This window comes from Pelobates fuscus, chromosome 2 (genome assembly GCF_036172605.1).
Source record: "Pelobates fuscus isolate aPelFus1 chromosome 2, aPelFus1.pri, whole genome shotgun sequence".
Lineage (NCBI taxonomy): Eukaryota > Metazoa > Chordata > Amphibia > Anura > Pelobatidae > Pelobates > Pelobates fuscus.
In genome coordinates this window covers 426,209,850-426,230,608 of record NC_086318.1, presented here as the reverse complement: position 1 = coordinate 426,230,608, position 20,759 = coordinate 426,209,850, and the positions used below count along the sequence as shown (strand labels likewise).

General features: G+C 40.2%; 1 protein-coding gene across 1 annotated transcript in view; it reads right to left on the bottom strand.

The window, feature by feature from the left end:
* Positions 1 to 20,759, bottom strand: part of DNAH14 (dynein axonemal heavy chain 14) — a 295,079-nt gene that overhangs the window by 172,651 nt on the left and 101,669 nt on the right. Inside the window, exons 47-52 of the mRNA XM_063441946.1 lie at positions 19,152 to 19,268; positions 12,006 to 12,131; positions 5,954 to 6,086; positions 2,113 to 2,189; positions 1,332 to 1,483; positions 169 to 297 (exon numbers count right to left, since the gene is read on the bottom strand). Coding sequence (XP_063298016.1) covers positions 169 to 297; positions 1,332 to 1,483; positions 2,113 to 2,189; positions 5,954 to 6,086; positions 12,006 to 12,131; positions 19,152 to 19,268 — 734 coding nt within the window. The remainder of the gene's footprint in view (positions 1 to 168; positions 298 to 1,331; positions 1,484 to 2,112; positions 2,190 to 5,953; positions 6,087 to 12,005; positions 12,132 to 19,151; positions 19,269 to 20,759) is intronic.

Sequence of the window (20,759 nt, the reverse complement as noted above, 5' to 3'; positions counted from 1 at the left end):
ACATTATTTTGACTAGTATAGATCACTTCCACTGCATCCATGAGATTTATTAGATTTGTTATCGGAAATCGCTTTTCAATACAACCAGTGCATATAAGAACCATAAACACCATAGTGTGCACCACACTTGGGTTCCCAAGGATTCCTCCAGGTTTTAGAGATACGCACCTTCCAGTTGAGGGTGTTTGTGTCATAAAATCCTCCAAGTTCCAAAAACTGTCGAATTAACTCCAGGGGCGGTTGGGCACCATACTGCTCAGGATTTGGCATGTTTAAATCGTCAATAAACACAGCCACCTTTAAAGGGAATAGATACATAAACAATGAATATACAAGAATGTATTGATAATGTGAAACAAACGCAGCAAATGTGAAACCCACTAATATTTTGACTAATGAGAAGGGCATTGTCATATTTTCCAATTTCGTTCAATCACAGCTAAAAATATCTGTGGCCGTTTTTTACTTAATTAACTTTTTTGCACTGACCTTTCAGCCAAAACTTTTTTAGATCCAAGAAGCCAAAATGAGCAGCTTAAATGAATGAATGGATAACCAGTCTTAACAAACATGCCACGTTTCAGGGGAATTCATCATTTTTGTTTACAGGGTTACAATATTACTGGAAAGAAGTTTCATTTGAAACCATGAATTCCAGTTAGCGCAGGGCTCAAAATTTCCACTTCCACTAGCCATTGGCGATAGACCATTCAGATCTGACTAGTAGATTTTAACAGCTGGTGAGTGTGTCATGGACTCTCCATGATTGTAGAGGTTAGTAACGGAAGGACCGGCTACAACTCTAGGACTTGGTGGTTTAAAGGACAACTGTCAATGCAGGGATGAGTTTCTCATTTTTTTTACATTTTCTCACTTAAAATATTTTATTTCCTTTCAATAGTTAATGAAAACTTTTTTCCAAATCAGTCAAATTTTAACATTTTCATTTTAAATTTAATGCACTTAGCTGTAAATAATCCCATTACTGCTTACAATAATGTGTAATTGTGTTTATATTGTACCTCACCAGTTATACATTTATAATTTACGTTTAAATAGTATATTATTTTTTTTCTTTTTGGTTCTGTAAAATGTTTTAAAACCTTTGAAACTGTTTCTTTTATTCTTTATACTGTATATGTCAAACTGTTAAAATGCAATATATACATTTATTTGAAAACAAAGTTGCCAGGTAGCATTCTGAGTTCCCCAAAAAGGGAAAATTACGAGATTTGTAGTGAGAGGATTTTGAGAATCCTTGGTTATTTGATCTCACACTCAAACAATGATTTCCCAATCACAAGACAGACGTAATGCTTTGATGTTCTTACTTTCTTCGATTTCGGAGCTCCCAGTGTATCACGGCCTCTCTTCGTTAGTTTGTTGAGGATTTGGCCTTGGACAGTGGCAGTGCTCGTGTTTGCTCCTAATTGTACTGTTGAGACTATTAATTGGTTTGTTCTGTGAGATTTTTGTCCAGATGCTGAAGTCAGAACATCTGGGCCATTTCGATAGCAAGCATATATATAAAAAAAAAAATAAAAAAAATAAAAAAAAAAATGAAAATGAAAATAAAAATATTGCCAAATAAATCATGACCAGCCAGCACACATTAGCATTGCTTCTAACTGCTTTGTCTCATTGTCTGACAAAGTGTCTTCTACAAAAATGTAATCAACCAACAGATTACCAAAGGATCATCACCCCCTCCCCAACGCACTATTCCTGTATCCTAGTACAGTGTCCTCAAGGTGAGGCGTACATGTTTTGTCACAGACTTGACAAACATTGCGCAATGCTGTGTGTCTTTACCATATCCTTCAGAGCTAACAACGGAGTTGACTTGGAGTGGCCAAAATGTGTCCCACCAGCTGATGTAGAATCGCAACTCATGATGCTTGATACATTGTAAGCCTTATAATGATTGTAATCAGGTGCAATGTCTTTATGCTTATTTCTTTCTTAACTCTTAATGAGTCCTAAAGCATTTATAAAATCTCACCAAAAGAGGAATCTACTAAAGACACAGTACTAAAGGTGATGGTCCCAGTAATACTATGGCCACAAAGCAATGTTGACATTTTTTAAAATTCGAAATATATTTAGTCTTACCAAGGTCGTTAGGGGCCAGAGCAGAATAATTTTCAGTTCCTGAAATGTTTGTTAATGAAGTGATATTCTGTAAAAGACTGATACAAAACAGTGACATGAGATGATCTGGGCAGATGTAGAACCATATAAATAATACTATATAACACAGTTTCTAAACAAATAAAAAGAGCAAAAAGTATTTGATTGTTGGAAATTAGAGATTTAGCAATCAGTGTAAGGATTAGATCAGCGGTTCCCAAGCTGATGATAGAACCAGGAACCGTGCCTTCTTCTCCCCTGCTGGCTCTGTAATGCTGGCAGCCGGCAGGGGAGGAAGAGAGAGAGGACCCGGGGCAGCGCTAACCTGCAGCTCTGCTGGGTTCTCCTCTCACGACCTCGGAGCGTTGCTGCAGTTACCACGGCAACGCTCCAAATCTCACAAGAGTGAACTCTAGCAGCTCCTGAGGCTGCCAGAGTTCACTCTCACCACTTGAACCACCAGGGCTTCTCCACCAGACTACCAGGGATTATATTGTTCTTTCCCCCATCCCAGGCAAACATAAGCAGGGAGGGGGGATACCAAAATAATTAAATATTTTTTTAAATAAAAAAATGTAAAATAAAAGTATATATTTATCTGCCCCCCTACCCCTTCAGACCCACAATTACCTCCAATACACACAATTATTCCCCCATACACACACAATACCGCCCCATACACACACACACACATTGCCCGTCCATACACACAAAGTGTAACCCTCACACACTGCACCCCAAAAACACACTGCCCCCAACACACACTGTACCCCTCACGCACAAACTGCCCCACATACACACACACTGCACCCCTCATCTGTAACACAAACACTACATCCTTCACAAACACAATGCACCCCCGAACACTCACTGCACCCCCCCCACACACACTGCACCCCTCACATATACACATGCAGTGTGCACCCCTAACACACACACACACACTCCACCCCTCACACACAACCTCCACCACACACACACACACATATTGCACTCCTCAGACACCCTACTGCCCCTATCCACTACTACAGCCCCTATCACGGCAGATCCCAGGTAAGTTGTCAAACTGTTCTCAAACAGTTTGACTACTTACTCTGGGAGGGCACTACTGGCACCATAACCACTACATAGTGCTGTAGTGGTTATTGTGCCTGGATTGTTTCTTTAAATAATCTACCAGTGACCATCCCAAGATTAGGTTCTGGACCTGCGCTTGAAAGGCAAGCATTTTTGTCAAACAGGGTCCCAGTATATGCCGTTGCTCTGTACATATATACAACCTAGGAAATTCTTTTAACTTCGGGTGCGTTGGAAAAATATTGAAATATTAAGGGCGCCTTAAACCTAAAACGTTTTGGAACCACTGGGTCAGATCACAGCCAAAATTGAAAGCAATACAAGTGGAGGGATCCAACAAGAGTATGGTGGATAACATAAATATAGTGTATCAGAAATAATACAACCTGAGATATGTATGGTAGACACAAAAAACCTGAATCCAATGAAGTGATAAATATCTATGGGAGAAAGCATAGACTGCACATAGCATAATACTGTACAGAATAGTACAAAGGGTAGAGTAGAAAACTCACAAAAAAGGAATAATTCCAGGATCCTCATCCACCTATATAAGGAGTAAGGGATCTTCAACGCTTAGTCACCTTAAGTGTTTGGAACAGACAGAAATAGCCAGGTAGTGTACTATTGTCTGGTTTAGCCTTCCTCAGGTATATAAGAATAGGCATATATCCCTGAGGAAGTCCGATTCGGATAAAAACCCATTGGATGCTAGCTACTTGGAGTTTTATCCTTTATTTTTATTGTCTTACTGTTTTGATTGTTGTGGCGGACACCTTGATGGGAAGAGGGGTTTTGCCGCCAGAGATGTTCTTTTCCCCCTAGTGTGAGTAGAGCTGCAATAATCCTGGAAGTGATAATCCTAAAAAGCAGTTTTCCTACAAGCATGAGATGAGGCTCTGTGTTGAGGGTAAAACTGGAACTGTTTAATGGAAGCCACAGCTGGCCTTTTATGCAAGTCCCCATGCAAGGGGTTTCTGATGACACATTCCAGGGGCATTCCACACTGGACCTGAGAGGCGACTTCAGTAAAAGCACACACATAATTACATTAACTCTCAGGTCCAGGACATGCATAATGAAAACACCCCAAAATACATACTTAACAACTGAGTAGCCCCCCAAGTCCTATATCCCCAGGTAGCCTGGATCTGAGCGCCCAACATATCCAGAAAGCACTCAGATCCCAACAACGCAGCCTAAACGGTACCTGGGTATAGTTTAGACCGACCACACACAAGGCGCTTTCCCAAAATAGTTCCATGAAATCAGGCTGTGCGGTCGGTCTCTCTCTATAACAATATATATGAATAAACGGCTTGTGCGTACGCTCACACAGTGTATCTGGTTCGGGAGCATGCCACCACCGAACACCATTTAGTTCGTATGAATTCAACCGAACATAGCTGGGGGTGGAAATCGAAGTGGTGTTTGCGCCGTCGAGTGTCCGATTTTAGTTCCATACACTCGACGACCAAACACAGCTGTCTGTGTCCGCGGCTAAAGATGTCCGCCGCCACGTGTTACAGCGACCACCCATACTAACAGCGACCACCCAGCCGACCGCTTAAAACTTTGGTGTTATTGCGGTTACAGAGGTGTTAGCAGAGGTTAATGGGGTCAACAAGTGGCACACTACACATATGGGTGGTCTGTCATTCGATGATTTGTTCGTTATTCGAACAAGGCAATGTTAACATATGAGGTGAACGTATTTTACCGAACAAACAGGCGAAGGGTACAAAGAGCTGTATAATCCAGGGACAAGGAGATCTGTCACAATTGTTTTTTTATTTTTTTTCTGTGGGAGCTACTGCTGTTCCTCTTGGCTGAGCACCTCCAAGTTAATGTCCTGTTTTTTCCTGATATTTAAATTACACTGTCTGGTTCCTATCTGTTCCATACACTCAAGGTGACCAAGCATTGAAAATCCCTTACTCCTGATATGCCCATAGGGGGATGATGATTTTGGAATTATTACTTTTTGTGAGATTTCTACCCTACCCACTCTTCCTTTCTGTACAGTATTATGCTCTGTGCAGTCTATGCTTTCTCCTATAGATATCTATTCACTTTATTGGATTCAGGTTTTTCGTGAGAGAATACAATGATGGGAGGGGGATGCACTCACAGCAAAGAGGAGTAGCGACGCACGTATATGGAGGGTGTGGGGAGACGACATTCATGGGGCACAGAGATGCAGAAAGGAAGGGGAAAAGAGGAGAGAAAGGGAAAACTAAATGAGAGAAATAGTCAATGACAAAAACATAAAAAGAGCCGAGAAGGATGAAATGGTGAATTAAAACTGGACCTGGGCACTATCCGTTCTGTTCTTTGATTTCTGTTAAGGGGTCAGGCCATAAAATATTCACCATTACTGTTCCAAAGGGAAGGACAGTATGGTGTTAAAATCAGAATGTCAGCCCAAGGCAATCAAAGGCTTTTCTGCAGCCAAACACAAAACTGTTTTTTTGTAAATAGTAATTAAAAAGCACTTTTGAAAGTATTTTGGTTCCAAAGTTATCACGGATACATGGTTGTGTAGATCAGGAGTAGTCCACCTTCGGCACATCTGATGCTGTGGACTACACCCCCTTAGTGCTTGGCCAGAATTATTGCTGGAAGAGCATCAAGTGAGGTGTAGTCCTCAATATCTGGAGTGCCGAAGCTTGCCTACCCCTGTTGTAGATTATTAGATACTTCGGTCAGGTTTAGTAAATATCTCTAATCAAATACAAAGCTCTACCTTATTTTCCTTGATTCATTAAATAGGAATATGTCCCCTAATATTGTCCCTGTATTTACAGAGAGCCCTCCAGGTTCCTGCAACTTCCTGAGCAAGTCCTGGATTAAAGTAGATTTCCCAACACCAGAATCTCCTAAAACAAACAAAAAACATTAAAAAGTGATTTTTTAATAAGTTTATAACTAAATAGTAAATTTGGTGTAAAATTACACAATTTCATTTTCAATTAACAACAATTCATTGTTTATTAATAAACCCCTGTGTAAGACAGTTGCCAACTTGCCCTAGCTCCCAGTTTACTGCAATACCCAGACAAATGTTCTATAATTGCATGTATAGATATTCTCATTGCCCATATATTTTCTGTCTTTAAGTATCAATATATAAGTATCAATGCCCCATAATTTAATAAGTGATGCAGTTACATTGCAGGGAGATCATGTATAAACCATTATGATTTATCATATTGGCCAAGTGATATAATAACTTTGTTATCTCATTTGATAGTTTTCTTCTTTATCAAGGATAAATAAGGCTTTTCACATGATAAAAATGTACTTCTACTATATTTCCAAGGGATCAAATATTTACTTTGTACAACCATTAAATATATAACTATGGATCAATTCTTAATTTAATAATTGTAATATCGGTATAGTATTGGAATATGTTATTGAAATATCAGTATATGTGCCAAATCCCCTTAAATATGACAGAAGTTAAAGGGATACTTTAATCACCAAAACAACTTTAGCTTAATGAAGTGGTTTGTGTCAGCGGCGTACATACCGCGGTCGCAGGGGTCGCAGCTGTGACCGGGCCCGCCACTCCAGGGGGCCCGGACGCCCTGCGGTCCCCTGTGACCAGATATCCACCGCCGCCATCATCTTCTGTGGCCCCGGCCCGCGCGGCAAACCACCAGGACCGCCGTCCAAGGGGTCCATCAGGTGGCCCATGCTGTCAGGGCCACCCGATGGAGATAGATTGTCAGGGGGCCCGGTCAGCGCTGGGCGCTTTAACAGCGCGACCAGGCCACCTGTGATGACATCACAAGCTGGGAGGAAGTGACCGCACATCACTCCTCCCAGCATACACAGAGAGCCACGCGGGAGGCAGAACAGGGAGTCAGAGTGGGAACTCTGACTCCCATCCACCTGAGCCACCATTGGACCACAGGGAATGTCACCCTCTTGCACCTCAAAGGTAGGAAACAGGAGGGTGACTTAAACATTGTGTGTGTGTTTGTATGTATGTGTGTCTATTTGTATGTGTGTGCCTGTCTGTCTGTGTGTGTGTGTGCGTGTGTGTGTCTGCATGTTTGTATGTATGTCTTTGTATGTATGTCTGTGTGTCTGCCTGTATGTGTGTGTGCTTGTCTGTTTGTATGTATGTATGTATGTCTTGTGTGTGTGTGCGTGTGTGTCTGTCTGTATGAGTGTATGTCTGTCTGTGTGTCTGACTGTCTGTGTCTGCCTGTGTATGTGTGCCTGTCTGTTTTTTTATGTATGTGTCTTTGTATGTATGTGTCGTGTGTGTGTGTCTGTCTGTCTGTATGTGTGTGTGTGTCTGTATGTGCGACTGTCTGTCTGTATGTGTGTGTGTGTGTGTGTGTGTGTGTCTGTATGTATGTGTGCCTGTCTCTCTGTATGTGTGTGTGTCTGTATGGGTGCCTGTCTGTCTGTATGCGTGTGTGTCTGTATGTGTGCCTGTCTGTCTGTCTGTATGTGTGTGTGTGTGTGTGTCTGTATGTGTGCCTGTCTGTTTGTATGTATGTCTCTGTGTGCCTGTATGTGTGCCTGTCTGTTTGTATGTATGTGTCCGTCGGTCTGTATGTATGTGTCTGTGTGTGTCTGTCTGTATGTATATATGTGTGCCTGTCTCTTTGTATGTATGTGTCTGTGTATATGTGTCTATGTGTGCGTGTGTGTCTCTATGTATGTGTGTGTGTCTGTCGGGGGGGAATAAGGGGGTGGCATGGATCATTTTCGCACCGGGGCCCCATGGTTTGTGTGTATAGATTATGCCTCTGAAGTTTTACTGCTCAATTCACTGCCAATTAGTAGTTAACCCCTTAACGCCGTTACGGCGTGCTATGCCGTCACGGGTTAAGTGGGCTTTAACGCCGTTATGACGGCATAGCACGCCGTAACGGCTTGCAGCCCCAGGAGGTAAGTTATACTTACCTCCGCCGCGATCCGCTTCGGGAGGACTGCCTCACAGCCCAGGCAGCCTTCCCACGGCAAATCAGGCCCCCGGGGGCCATGTGATCGCTCTCAAAGAGCGATCACATGGCCCCCTATAGCTGGCTGTGGATATGCCAGCAGGGGGACTGTTTGAAATATCAGACAGTCCCCCTGCTGGTGGGAAGTATACAAAATAAATAAAAGACAAGTGTAAAAATAAATTAAATATATTTTTATATATATATAATATGTATATATATTATATATATAATATATATACATATTATATATATGTAACGTCATACAAAGTGTATTTTAATATTAATATAAGTATATATATTAATATTAAAATACACTTAGAATGACGTTACATATATATAATATGTATATATATTATATATAATAGATGTACATATATATATAATATATAAATACGTATAATTAAAATAATAAATAAATAAAATAATAAAATAAATAAATAAAATATTGAAACAAAATTTAATATAAATTATATATGCATATGTAATTTCATTCTAACTGTATTTTGTTATTAATATATATATATCGGTAACAAAATACACTTAGAATGACATTCTATATATATCTATATATATATAAAATACAAATAACCGCAAATATATATATATAGATAAATACATATAATTACATAAAAGATTACATTAGTATACACGTAGAATTTAAATACCTATAAATGCATATATATTAAAATTCTACATGTATATTTAAATAATCTTTTAACGTAATTATGTGATTTGATTACCGTATATACTCGAGTATAAGCCGACCCGAATATAAGCCGAGGCCCCTAATTTTATCCAAAAAAACTGGGAAAACTTATTGACTCGAGTATAAGACTAGGGTGGGAAATGCAGCAGCTACTGGTAAATTTCTAAATAAAATTAGATCCTAAAAAAAATATATTAATTGAATATTTATTTACAGTGTGTGTATAATGAATGCAGTGTGTGCGTATGTGTGTGTGTATGAGTGCAGCGTGTGTGTATGAGTGCAGCGTGTGTGTATGAGTGCAGTGTGTGTATGAGTGCAGTGTGTGTGTGCATGAATGCAGTGTGTGTGTGTATGAATGCAGTGTGTGAATGCAGTGTGTGCAGGGCCGGTGCAAGGATATTTGCCGCCGTAGGCAAAAAATTTTTTGCCGCCCCCTCCCCCCCCCCATATGTCCTGACTTCCCCTCCTCCTCCCTCAGTGGTCCTTACCTCCCCACCCCCGTGTTCCTTCACCCCCCCCCCAGTGGTCCTTACCCTCCCCTCCCCTAGTGGTCCTTACCCTCCCCTCCCCTAGTGGTCCTTACTTCCCCCTCCCCTCCCATAGTGGTCCTTATCCCACCCCTCCCTCTCATAGTGGTCCTTATCCCCCTTCTCCCTCCCATAGTGTTCCTTATCCCCCCCCATCCCTCCCATAGTGGTCCATATACCCCCCCCCTCCCTCCAATAGTGGTCCTTATACCCCCCTCCCTCCCATAGTGGTCCTTATCCCACCCCCTCCCATAGTGGTCCTTATACCCCCCCTCCCTCCCATAGTGGTCCTTATACCCCCCTCCCTCCAATAGTGGTCCTTATCCCCCCCCCCCTCCCTCCCATAGTGGTCCTTATCCCCCTTTTTTTTGTTATTAATTTTTTTTTATTATTATTATTTTTTATTTTATTTATATATTTATTTTTTTTTCGTCCCCCCTCCCTGCTTGATATATGGCAGGGAGGGGGGCTCCTTCCCTGGTGGTCCAGTGGCAGTTCAGTGGGGGGGAGAGGGGGGCTGGCAGAGCTGTAACTTACCTGTTCTGCAGCTCCTGTCAGCTCTCTCCTCCTCCGCGCCGTCCGTGCAGCTCCCTCTGTCAGCTCACAGTGTAAGTCTCGCGAGAGCCGCGGCTCTCGCGAGACTTACACTGGGAGCTGACCGAGGTGCTGAACGGACGGCGCAGAGGAGGAGAGAGCTGACAGGAGCTGCAGAACAGGTAAGTTACAGCTCTGCCAGCCCCCCTCTCCCCCGGTCTGTATTATGGCAATGCAAATTGCCATAATACAGACAGTGACTCGAGTATAAGCCGAGTTGGGGTTTTTCAGCCCAAAAAATGGGCTGAAAAACTCGGCTTATACTCGAGTATATACGGTAATTAAAATTTGATTGACATGCCTGACAACACAGGGAGAAAGTGCAGAGAATTTAATTTGCAAGCACTATATTTGACCCTGTAACTCTCCAAGACACCATAAAACCTGTACATAGGGGGTACTGTTTTACTCGGGAGACTTCGCTGAACTCAAATATTCATGTTTCAAACTGGTAAATTGTATTACAACGATGATATTTTAAGTAAAAGTGAAGTTTTTTGCATTTTTTACAAACGAACGGCACTTTTATGGACTATATTATTGTTGTAATATGTTTTACTGTTTTAAAACACTAATATTTGTGTTTAGTGAAGTCTCCCGAGAATAACAGTACCCCCCATATACAGGTTTTATGGTGTTTTGGAAAGTTAGAGAGTCACATATAAGGCTTGCATTTCATTTTTTTCACATTGAAATTTGCCAGATTGGTTATGTTGCCTTTGAGAGCGTATGGTAGCCCAGGAATGAGAATTACCCCCATGATGGAATACCATTTGCAAAAGTAGACAACCCGAGGTATTGCAAGTGGGGTATGTCCAGTCTTTCTTAGTAGCCACTTAGTCACAAACACTGGCCAAATATTCGTTTTTTGCTTTTTTCACACAAAAACAAATATGAACGCTAACTTTGGCCAGTGTTTGTGACTAAGTGGCTACTAAAAAAGACTAAACATACCCCACTTTCAATACCTTGGCTTGTCTACTTTTTCAAATGGTATGCCATTATGGGGGTAATTCTCATTCCTGGGCTACCACACCGTCTCAAAGGTAACATTACCAATCTGGCAAATTTCAATTTTAAAATGTAATGTTCTATATTTGACCCTGTAACTTTCCAAAACAACATAAAACCTGTTAATGGGGGGTACTGTTGTACTCGTGAGACATCGCTGATTACAAATATGTGCATTTGTTTGCAGTAAAACCTAACAGTATTATGACATTCACAGTTAAAATGTCAGACGGAAATGCAAATTTTAAAAAAAATCTTATTTTCTCACATTTTTTTTACTTTTATTCATAATAAATGATGTTCCATATATGAATAGTTAATGATAGATTAAAGCCCTGTTTCTCCTGAACAAAATGATATATAATAAGTGTGGGTGCATATAATTTGAAAGAGGGGAACTACGGGTGAACAGACATATAGCGCAAATTCCAGTTTTTGTTTACGTTTTGTTTTGATCAGAACGTGCACTATTGACTCCGTCCTGAAGGGGTTAAATTACTTTTGTTTATGTTTATGTAGCCCTAGCCACACCTCCTCTGGATGTGACTGACACAGCCTGCATGAAAAGAGAAATGGTTTCATTTTTAATTAGATATTAACTTTAGAAGTTTTTATCTCCTGCTCTGTAAATTGAATTTTAATCCCACACAGGAGGCTCCTGCAAGGTTCAGCAAGCTATTAAAGCAGGAGACAATAAATTCTATATTAAACAGAATTTGCAATATTGTAAAGAGCATGACTCTTTACAGGAAGTGTTTGGGAAGGCTGTGCAAGTCACATGTAGGGAGGTGGGACTAGGGCTGCATAAACAACGTGATTTAACTCCTAAATGAGAGTGAATTGAATATTCACTGTATGCACAGAATAAATATGTGTTTGATATATGTACTGATTATTGATTTTCTGTATGGCCCACCAGTTGATAACCTTACGTGCCATATACACTATAAGACTGCGGTTCAGCCTTCCATTGTTACAGCCCTTTACCTGTAATAAGCAGAGGCTGGTTGCTGACAAGAAGCAGGCTGGCTAGGAATGAATATTTGATGCTGTCTACAGTGGAAATAAAGTGTTGACGGGAGACACCTTTAGAATCTGAGAATGATAACGTTCCTAAACAAAATGAGAAACAATAACATTAGCGTTTTTTGATGACAGAAGGGGGTTATTTATTAAACTGAGAATCCTGGAGAATTGACATGGGAATTGCAATTTCTAAAATTATTACCTAATATAATGTGCTAAAAAGGCACTTCCTAAAAAGAAAAAAAAACATTTCAGAATGTTAAACAACTAAAATAATTAATTATTTAAGCATCTTCAAAACTCCCAGTGTGTCCCTCACACCGCATGCAGTATTCAAAAAATTATTTATCATAAAAAAATCATATAAAATGCAAGCACCAACTCTCTTGTACTCTCATTTAATGTGATTTGTATTATTATTTGATACTAATAAAATTAGATTATTTTTTTTTTTTTAGGTTGTAATTGTGATGTTTGGATTTTAATAGCAGTATAACTTAAAAGTTGGCTAACACACTCCAGGGCTATCTTGATTTTCGCTCTCATTTAGTATACACTGTATTGTATGGGTACACAACACTGGAGAAATGTTAGTATTAGTTGTGTGGAGCACAAAGTGGGGCGGGCTATAAGTACCTGCATATATTTAGTTTGACACTTTTTATGTATTTTCACTTTAATATTTGGGTAGTTCTTCAAATAATTAAACATTTTTGAATTGTACAATGTGACTTTTTACAACACAGTTTTGCACAGATCGCCTTACTGGATACTTTGTGCGTATTGAAATACGGAATGTTTGAACTTTGCATATCTGCACATACATGTGGAATGAATTATAAAACACTTGAATATATAAACGCAGGCACTTTAAATTTGCAGGAAGTGGACACTCCACTGCTCAAATACAACATAAATAAAACCACTGTTTAGAAGTATATGCCCCAAATTTAATTATGCATTTTTTTCCCATTGGGGTTAATCTAAAGACACCTTGCAAAATCTGAAGTTCTCTTGTTTTCTGCCTTTGCAAGTCCTCCCCTTCTAACCCCGCCCAGACGTTCTGTGTCTGTCCAATCGCAGTCTTCCCAATGCAGCTCAATGAGAAGTCTGTGCAAGGCAGGTGCTCTGGGCAATTGCTGCCTCTTGAGGTTATGTCAACTGAGCTAATCAAACCAGGAAGTAACAGGACCGGTTGTTTGATTGACAGCCAGGTGGTGTAACAAGGTTAATTCCTAAAAGTGTAAATTTTTATTAAAATCTGCACTTTTGTAAAATTAAATAAGGGGACACACTCCTCACACATAAAACACTTCAGCAAGCTAAACTGCTTTAGGGATCTGGAGTGATCCTTTAAATCAGGTAATGCATGTATAAGGTGATATTCTATTAGGATACACTGATAGACTAATACGCATATCAATATGTAAACAAGGAACCCACAGGTGATTCACGTGTTATGGTCAGTCCGCCTCAATGCCTGGACAATTCTGCTTGAAATCTTTTTTATTTTCCTTTTAAAGTACCAATATGTTTAAGTTAAATAGAAAATAGTAATTTAAATTCGATAATACAAAGCTTTTCAAATACATTCAGATGATGTCTAACCCTGTCTAACCCTTGGGCCTTAGCAAGTTATCAATTGGGCTCCCATCTTTATTCTTCATATAGGGATGGTTAATCTCACACCTCACTCTCACCTGAATCCTATAGAGCAGGGCAATGTAACCAGCCCCCTCTGCTAACATCCCTACAAAAACTAGAAGCTATTTTAACTCCTTCGCTGCTGAGGGAATGATCAGCTATACTCCCTAATATCTGTATTCCCTAAGACCCCAAAAAGCGGTTGCTGTACTCAGTTCCTCGCTAGTTGTTACCCTAAAAAATCACTTGGCATTTTTAAAGGGACTGATAGGAGCTGTCGTGGAGGAAAATCAAAATGTAAAGTTTAATCTCCTGATACTATCACAGCTGCTCCACCACCCTGTCTACCTGCAAGCCCAACTGAAGTGACTCAACCTAGAAGCCACAAAAACCACACTATCAAATCAAGGAAACCTCTTTGTGTGATCCCCATTAGAAGAAACACAGTTTCCCAAGTACAGAACAAAAACTCAGAACCCTAAAACGGTCCTATCAGATCAATCCTGTGCAATGCCAGATCAATAAGGAACAAAACAGCTATTATTGTCGACCTTATTGAAACATGCAAATTAGCGTGCATTACAGAATCATGGCTAGATGAAAAGGAAAAAATAGACAGGGAAAGCATTGCACCAACACACATACGCACTGTCAAAACCCACAACAATGCACCATCAGAGAAATAGAGAGAACAGGCCATAATCGCGAGGATAATGGCGCTCTTACCAAACATTTAAATGAATATAAATTCAAGATAACTCAGAAAAAAATCTTAATTTTTATCATGCAAAACTGCACTCTCCCACAATAGACCCAGGCAACGGTTTCGCACAGTAGAAAGACTCTGCAAACCAGCATGGATGCATATCCCCACCAACTTTTCTCAGGATAAGTGTGAAGCATTTCCGATCTTCTTCTGAGACAAGATTTCCTCAGTCCGAGCCTCTATCACAACAGGCCAAATAGTTACACACCAGAACCACAACAATGGAATGCCAGACTGCCCCAGTTTATGGTCCACTTTTACAAATGTGGATATAAAGGGAGTTAAAAGAACCATGTAAAAGTTACACCCTACTACGTGTGACTTAGACCCTGCTCCAGCTCAGCTTATATCTGCATGCATTGAAACACTCGCTGTAACGGATCGCCTGGCACCCCGACCGGGTACCTCCGTTAATGGATGCTCCTAGTGCTTCCTGAGGACTCCAAGCACTCTGGCAGACACCACAATCACCGAATCCGAGAAACCTTTTAAATTCTCCCAAGCATATGAATGCTGTAGACCATTGAATAGGAACCATACGAATAGGCTTGTACTCCTAGCAGTCAACTGGAACAGCATACAATAAATCCTTCCCCCAATAATGAGACGACACATCACTTTGAGGGTAAAACAGGAACTCTGGACTGGCTCATCCAGCCTGGCTTTTATTACAATAATCCACATACAGGCCACACCCAGGGGGAGGCATAAAATAACCAATCACATACATGGTTCAGCCCACACATCCCCTCCCCTCAGATAACATTAAACCCAATTATCCGGTACACTTTTCCAGCCAAGTTCTGGATGTACCCCAAAAACAGGGGGTACACCTTTAAATCCAGCATCGCTGGATAGCCCTTATTCAGGGGGACAACATATTCAAAATTCAAGTAATTCGGATGAATGGTTCGTGAGATATGGGGTTCCAAAGATTTGACCGACCGCATGGGTAAAGTATCCGAAAACAGTTCCATGCATTTTGGCCCTGCGGTCGGTCACAAACAAGGGAATGAAAACAGGCGAATTGCCTGTGTTATAGAGCCTGGAGAGGGTTTGAATGAATTCCCTTGTTTATGGGGCTCTTTCTACCGAACGGCGGGTCATTCGGTAGTTTCCATACGAATTTCTGGAAGTATGGAGGTCTCAGCGGTGTTTGCCTAGTCAAGTGTCCGATTTTAGTTCCAGACACTCGACGGCAAAACACCGCTGTTCGGTAGTTTAAGATGGCCGCCGCCACGTGTTTGTTTCCCGAATGGCGGCCACCCAGAGGACAAAGACCACACTGCACTGATTGCCAATTACCTGTTTGCAACATTGTTGCAAACGGTAATTGGAGGCACACTCATTCCTGGGTGGTCTGGTTGTTCGGTAGTTTCACTCAATATACTGAATGGAGTGATTCTACCGAACAATCAGAATGCTGCATACAAATCACCCAGGATAAACTTAACACATCTATAAATACATATATAATATTACAGGCAGTACACTTGAATATGCTTCACAATCTTAAAGGGACAGTAGTCCCAAAAGTCCCAATATGTCCATAGATGCTGTTAAAAGGGCCAGTAGCAGCAATATACAGTACAATATGCCCCAAATAACCCAGGGGCCATAGTCAGTAGGTAGGAGGCTAGCAAACAGGCTTCTCCAGGGCCCAGTGGCGAGGTTGGTTTCGCCACACTCGCCCCAGCCCTCACAAAAATAGTGCAGTGTTCACTTAAAAACTGGAGACTTCCCAGATCCTCTAAAAGAAGCTGTGTTAAAACTATTCCTAAAGAAACCTTTATTAGACTCAGACTGCATTGCTAATTACAGACCAGTATCCAACCTTCCATTTCTGGGGAAAATAATTGAAAAAGTAGTGGCAACTAAACTGGAGGCCCTTCTATCAAGCTTGAACATATTTAATCCTTTCCATCCAGGTTTCAGATGCCGCCACAGCAATGAAACAGCGCTAGTCCGAGTGCTAAATGATCTCCTTATGTCGAGAGACAATGATGATTACTCCATCATAATCCTCTTGGATCTCTCAGCTGCATTTGACACCATTGACCACATGATTGCAGCACATCTGTGGTCTAGGAGGCACAGTCCTAAACTGGTTTCAATCTTTCCTCACTGGTAGATCACAGAGAGTAACATCAGGATCAAACTCCGGTGTCTCCACCAACAGACCTGGCCTGCGGAGTTCCACAAAGATCCATCTTGTCTCCAATGTTATTCGCAATTTACTTGAGGAAATCATTAGGCGACATGGCCTAAGGTATCATTGTTACGCTCATGACACACAACTCTACTTCTCCTTTGCTCCAGATACGACAGACCCAACATGCCGCATCAACAGTTGCTTAGCAGACCTCATAGAATGGATGAATGCTAGTTGGCTTAAAGTTAACCCGGACAAAACAGAGTTACTCTTGGTGAGGGGACCCCAGACAACAAAAATATCCCATGATCACCCAACTGGCCTGAAGCTTGGAGGCTCTGAACTCATTAGTTCATCAAAGGTATGAAACCTTGGAGTGCTGATTGACTCTGGACTATCATTTGAACAGCAGATTTCCTCGTTAATAAAATCTGCCTACTTTCATCTGAAAAACATAGCCAGGATACAACACTTAATTCCACCGGATGATATGCCAACATTAATCCATGCATTTGGATTCTGTCGGCTAGATTGCTGCAATGTACTTTACTTGGGCCTCCCAGAAAATAACTCCATCACCTTCAGATTGTACAAAATACAGCAGCCAGACTACTGACCAATCAAATGCGTTCCTGCCACATAACACCTGTTTTCCACTCCCTGCATTGGCTTCCAATTAAATGGCGAACATATTTTAAAATTGGCCTGCTAGCCGTCAAAGCCTTAAACAATCAAGGCCCAAAGTACCAGAAAGAGCTCCTGACACCCTACATTCCATCCCGTTCACTTCGGTCAGCAAGCAAATCACTCCTGTCAGTGCCCAGAATAAAGACAGACTCAGGTTCCAGGGCATTCAGCCACGCTGCCCCTACCTTCTGGAACTCTTTACCGTGCGCAATCAGAGAGGCACTGTCCTTACAGACTTTAAAAAAAGCTAAAGTCCCACCTCTTCCATCAGGCATTCAGTCCGCTCAGCTGACCTTCAGAAACTACTAACTTTTATGTCTTTATGTTTGTATATTTGTAAAGTGCTTTGAGTCTCACAGGGAGAAAAGTGCTATAAAATCCCAAATTATTATTATTATTAATATTATGATTAATCAGGCAAGCCAATTTATGGTCCGGAGCCCTTGTCTAACCCCCGGGCCCTAACCCACTGCCTAGGGTGGCCTCATGGTTAATTCTGCTCTGAGCCTTATTGCAAACACAAGTCTCCTTCTTGACGGACGGTTAAGGGTGATCGCAAATAGAATGGAGGTTTCAGCAACGATAAAAGCCACCAAAATTATTCATGCACGCTCCACACTCCGTCCTTCATCATTATTGTATTATAAAGAACATGCTGAACTACAAAACACAACAGAAAAATATCATCAATTTCTGCCCGGTAAGCACTTTACAAACAAACAAAAGCAACAATGCAGAACATCGCGAGTCTCCACGTCGATCAATGGGAGCACTCGTACTTTACTCCATATGGAGAGGGGAACGCTAAACTTCTCAAGCCAATGATTTATGCGTCCTGTCTAGTTTATATTTGCTTCTAGGAGGATGACCTTCTTACATTGCAAAAAAAAAAAAGTAGGCAAACTGCCTTGAGAAAAAATAAAGGCACCGAGCTGGCTTGAATCAGGCTGAATGAAAATTGTATAATCTAAACAAACGAAACGCTAATTGGCGTCTCACACGACATTCCCAGCCTTTAAAGTTATGAATATTTCCTATTGTTTGTGTCCATTTGCATTTTTTATCCTTTGTTTGCACTAAACAAATAAAATAAAAAAAGCCGATGGAAGCGGAGTTGGTTCAAAGGTGGCACCAAGACAGCTCGAAGCCGAAGGAGATAAATTGACTGAAATAAAAGAACACAGCATAAATCAGGATACGTAGTGCGAGGAAAGGGCAGAAAGGGACATTTAAAGTTTAGCACAGAGCCTGCTCGTCATTATATTAGAATAAATAAAAGTGAAGTAAAATGAAGACAAAATTAATAGCTTTGCAATTTTGTTTTATTGTAGTCTCATTCTAGCAATCGTGTGCACATGCAGTGAAAGGGTTACTTTTTAAGTAAATAGCTCTGGCATATCTCTCCAGCCAAGTGTTTTATTAACATTATCATGGGTGACAATAGTGGAGAAGGAATCATCAATTAGGAAGACAAAGGGCTGAGAACAGGCGAAAGACTGGACGATCTATGACACGTTAGTGAGAGTATGATTGGAAGTCCTACAGGTTGAGAGCAAATCTCGGACAGTACGAATGATAGGGTTTGACAGAGTTTCTCCATACGGCAGTGAGCGATGATTGTGTTCCATATAACCACTTCTCAGTCATGCGCCACAAGTCGTCGGTTCTCTCTGCAGTGCTCAGATTGTTTGTGTTTGATGAAGGCAACAACTCGTATATTATCTAAGGTTTTTATTTTTGTAATGCCATAACCTTGCCGGTGTTTACAAAACTCAATATGCATGATGACAGAAAAAAAAATGAAATTAACATATTATATACATAAACATATACACAGACATTTATCATCATGTCTTACCTTTCCGAATTAAAGACTCTGTAGACGGAATCAAATTGCTCCAAGGTACAAAATTGCCGGTTTGCAGATCAACAAAATAGCTGAACATTGATTTCTCTCCCAGAGGCATCTGAATTCCTGGAAAGATAAAACGTCCTCTATAAAATACAACGTATCTAAGATTACTTTGCTCCTGTGCTGAGCAAACTAGGCCCAATTTATATACAGTTTATAAGGCCAGTAATTAAACATGTCTATGAAAGTCACACAGAATGTACTTTGTTTAATGGGGTGTTTTGCTTTGCAATTTTCAATTCTAGTCTGACGATAAACCTCCACTATCTCCACTATCCTAAGGTTAGATTTATAGGTTGGTAAAACAAATCTCAACACGGCACACTTAATACACATATAATGTTTGATGGTGTAAACATACTTCAAGGCCTTTATATGCACTAGCAAATGAAAATAAAAAAGCTGTGATTCGCTTGACAGCAATATTCATGTTACATCGTTTTTTTTGCAACCTGACATGCCGTATGTTCCTGGACAGAACTCTCTGAAAGCAAAGGAAGTATTTTAACTCAATGAAATAAATACATATTTTGGGAAATAACCCAAAGCAAAACAAGTATTTCTGTCATAAAACAAGTTCAATCTATTTGACATTGTACTCTTATCCCAATTCTGTACTTTCTGGGCCTGAATACCTCAGATTAAAATTGAATTCAATATTTATTACCGACAACCCTATCAATGCTATATATATATATATATATATAAATAAAAAGAAAAAAATAATCCTGCACTCCATGAAATACAAAATATACTTGCCCGGTGCTTGTCAGACGAGGTACAACAATAGATGACCCAGATAGCACTCCCAGGACTTAGAAAAAGTATAAAACTTAACTTTTAATTAACTTTACAGATAAATCGACGTTTCAGTCTGTTACTCACAGACTTTCATCAGTTAACTTTACAGATAAATCAACGTTTCAGTCTGTTACTCACAGACTTTCATCAGTCCTGATGAAAGTCTGTGAGTAACAGACTGAAACGTTGATTTATCTGTAAAGTTAACTAAAAGTTAGGTTTTATACTTTTTCTAAGTCCCGGTAGTGATATCTGGATCATTTATTGTTATATATATATATATATATATATATATATATATATATACGGTATATACACACATACTTGAAAACGATATATATATATATATATATATATATATACACACATTCTTCAAACCCACTTGTTATTTGCCTTTTGATCCATGTAAATACATTTTTTAAAAGTCAGAAAAATATAAATCCAGTTTAGCTTCATTCGTTTTATTTACTGACTTTTTTTTCTACATCTTGTCTTTTTTTAAATCTCTCTCTATAATATTTAGTATAATAATTAGGGAATTATTGTGTGTGGGGCAAGACAAACATAACACGCTATTTCCTGGCATAGAACTTGGCTTTCCTCTTCTAACTCCTTCTTGTAAGACTGTGAGGACCAATCCATCTTCCCCACAGGAGAGGGAATGCTGAATGGGGCACTTCCTCTGACAAGGACTGGCTGCTTTTTCCTATACAGATAATTTGTATCTAAAGGAAATACATATTGGCTATTTCA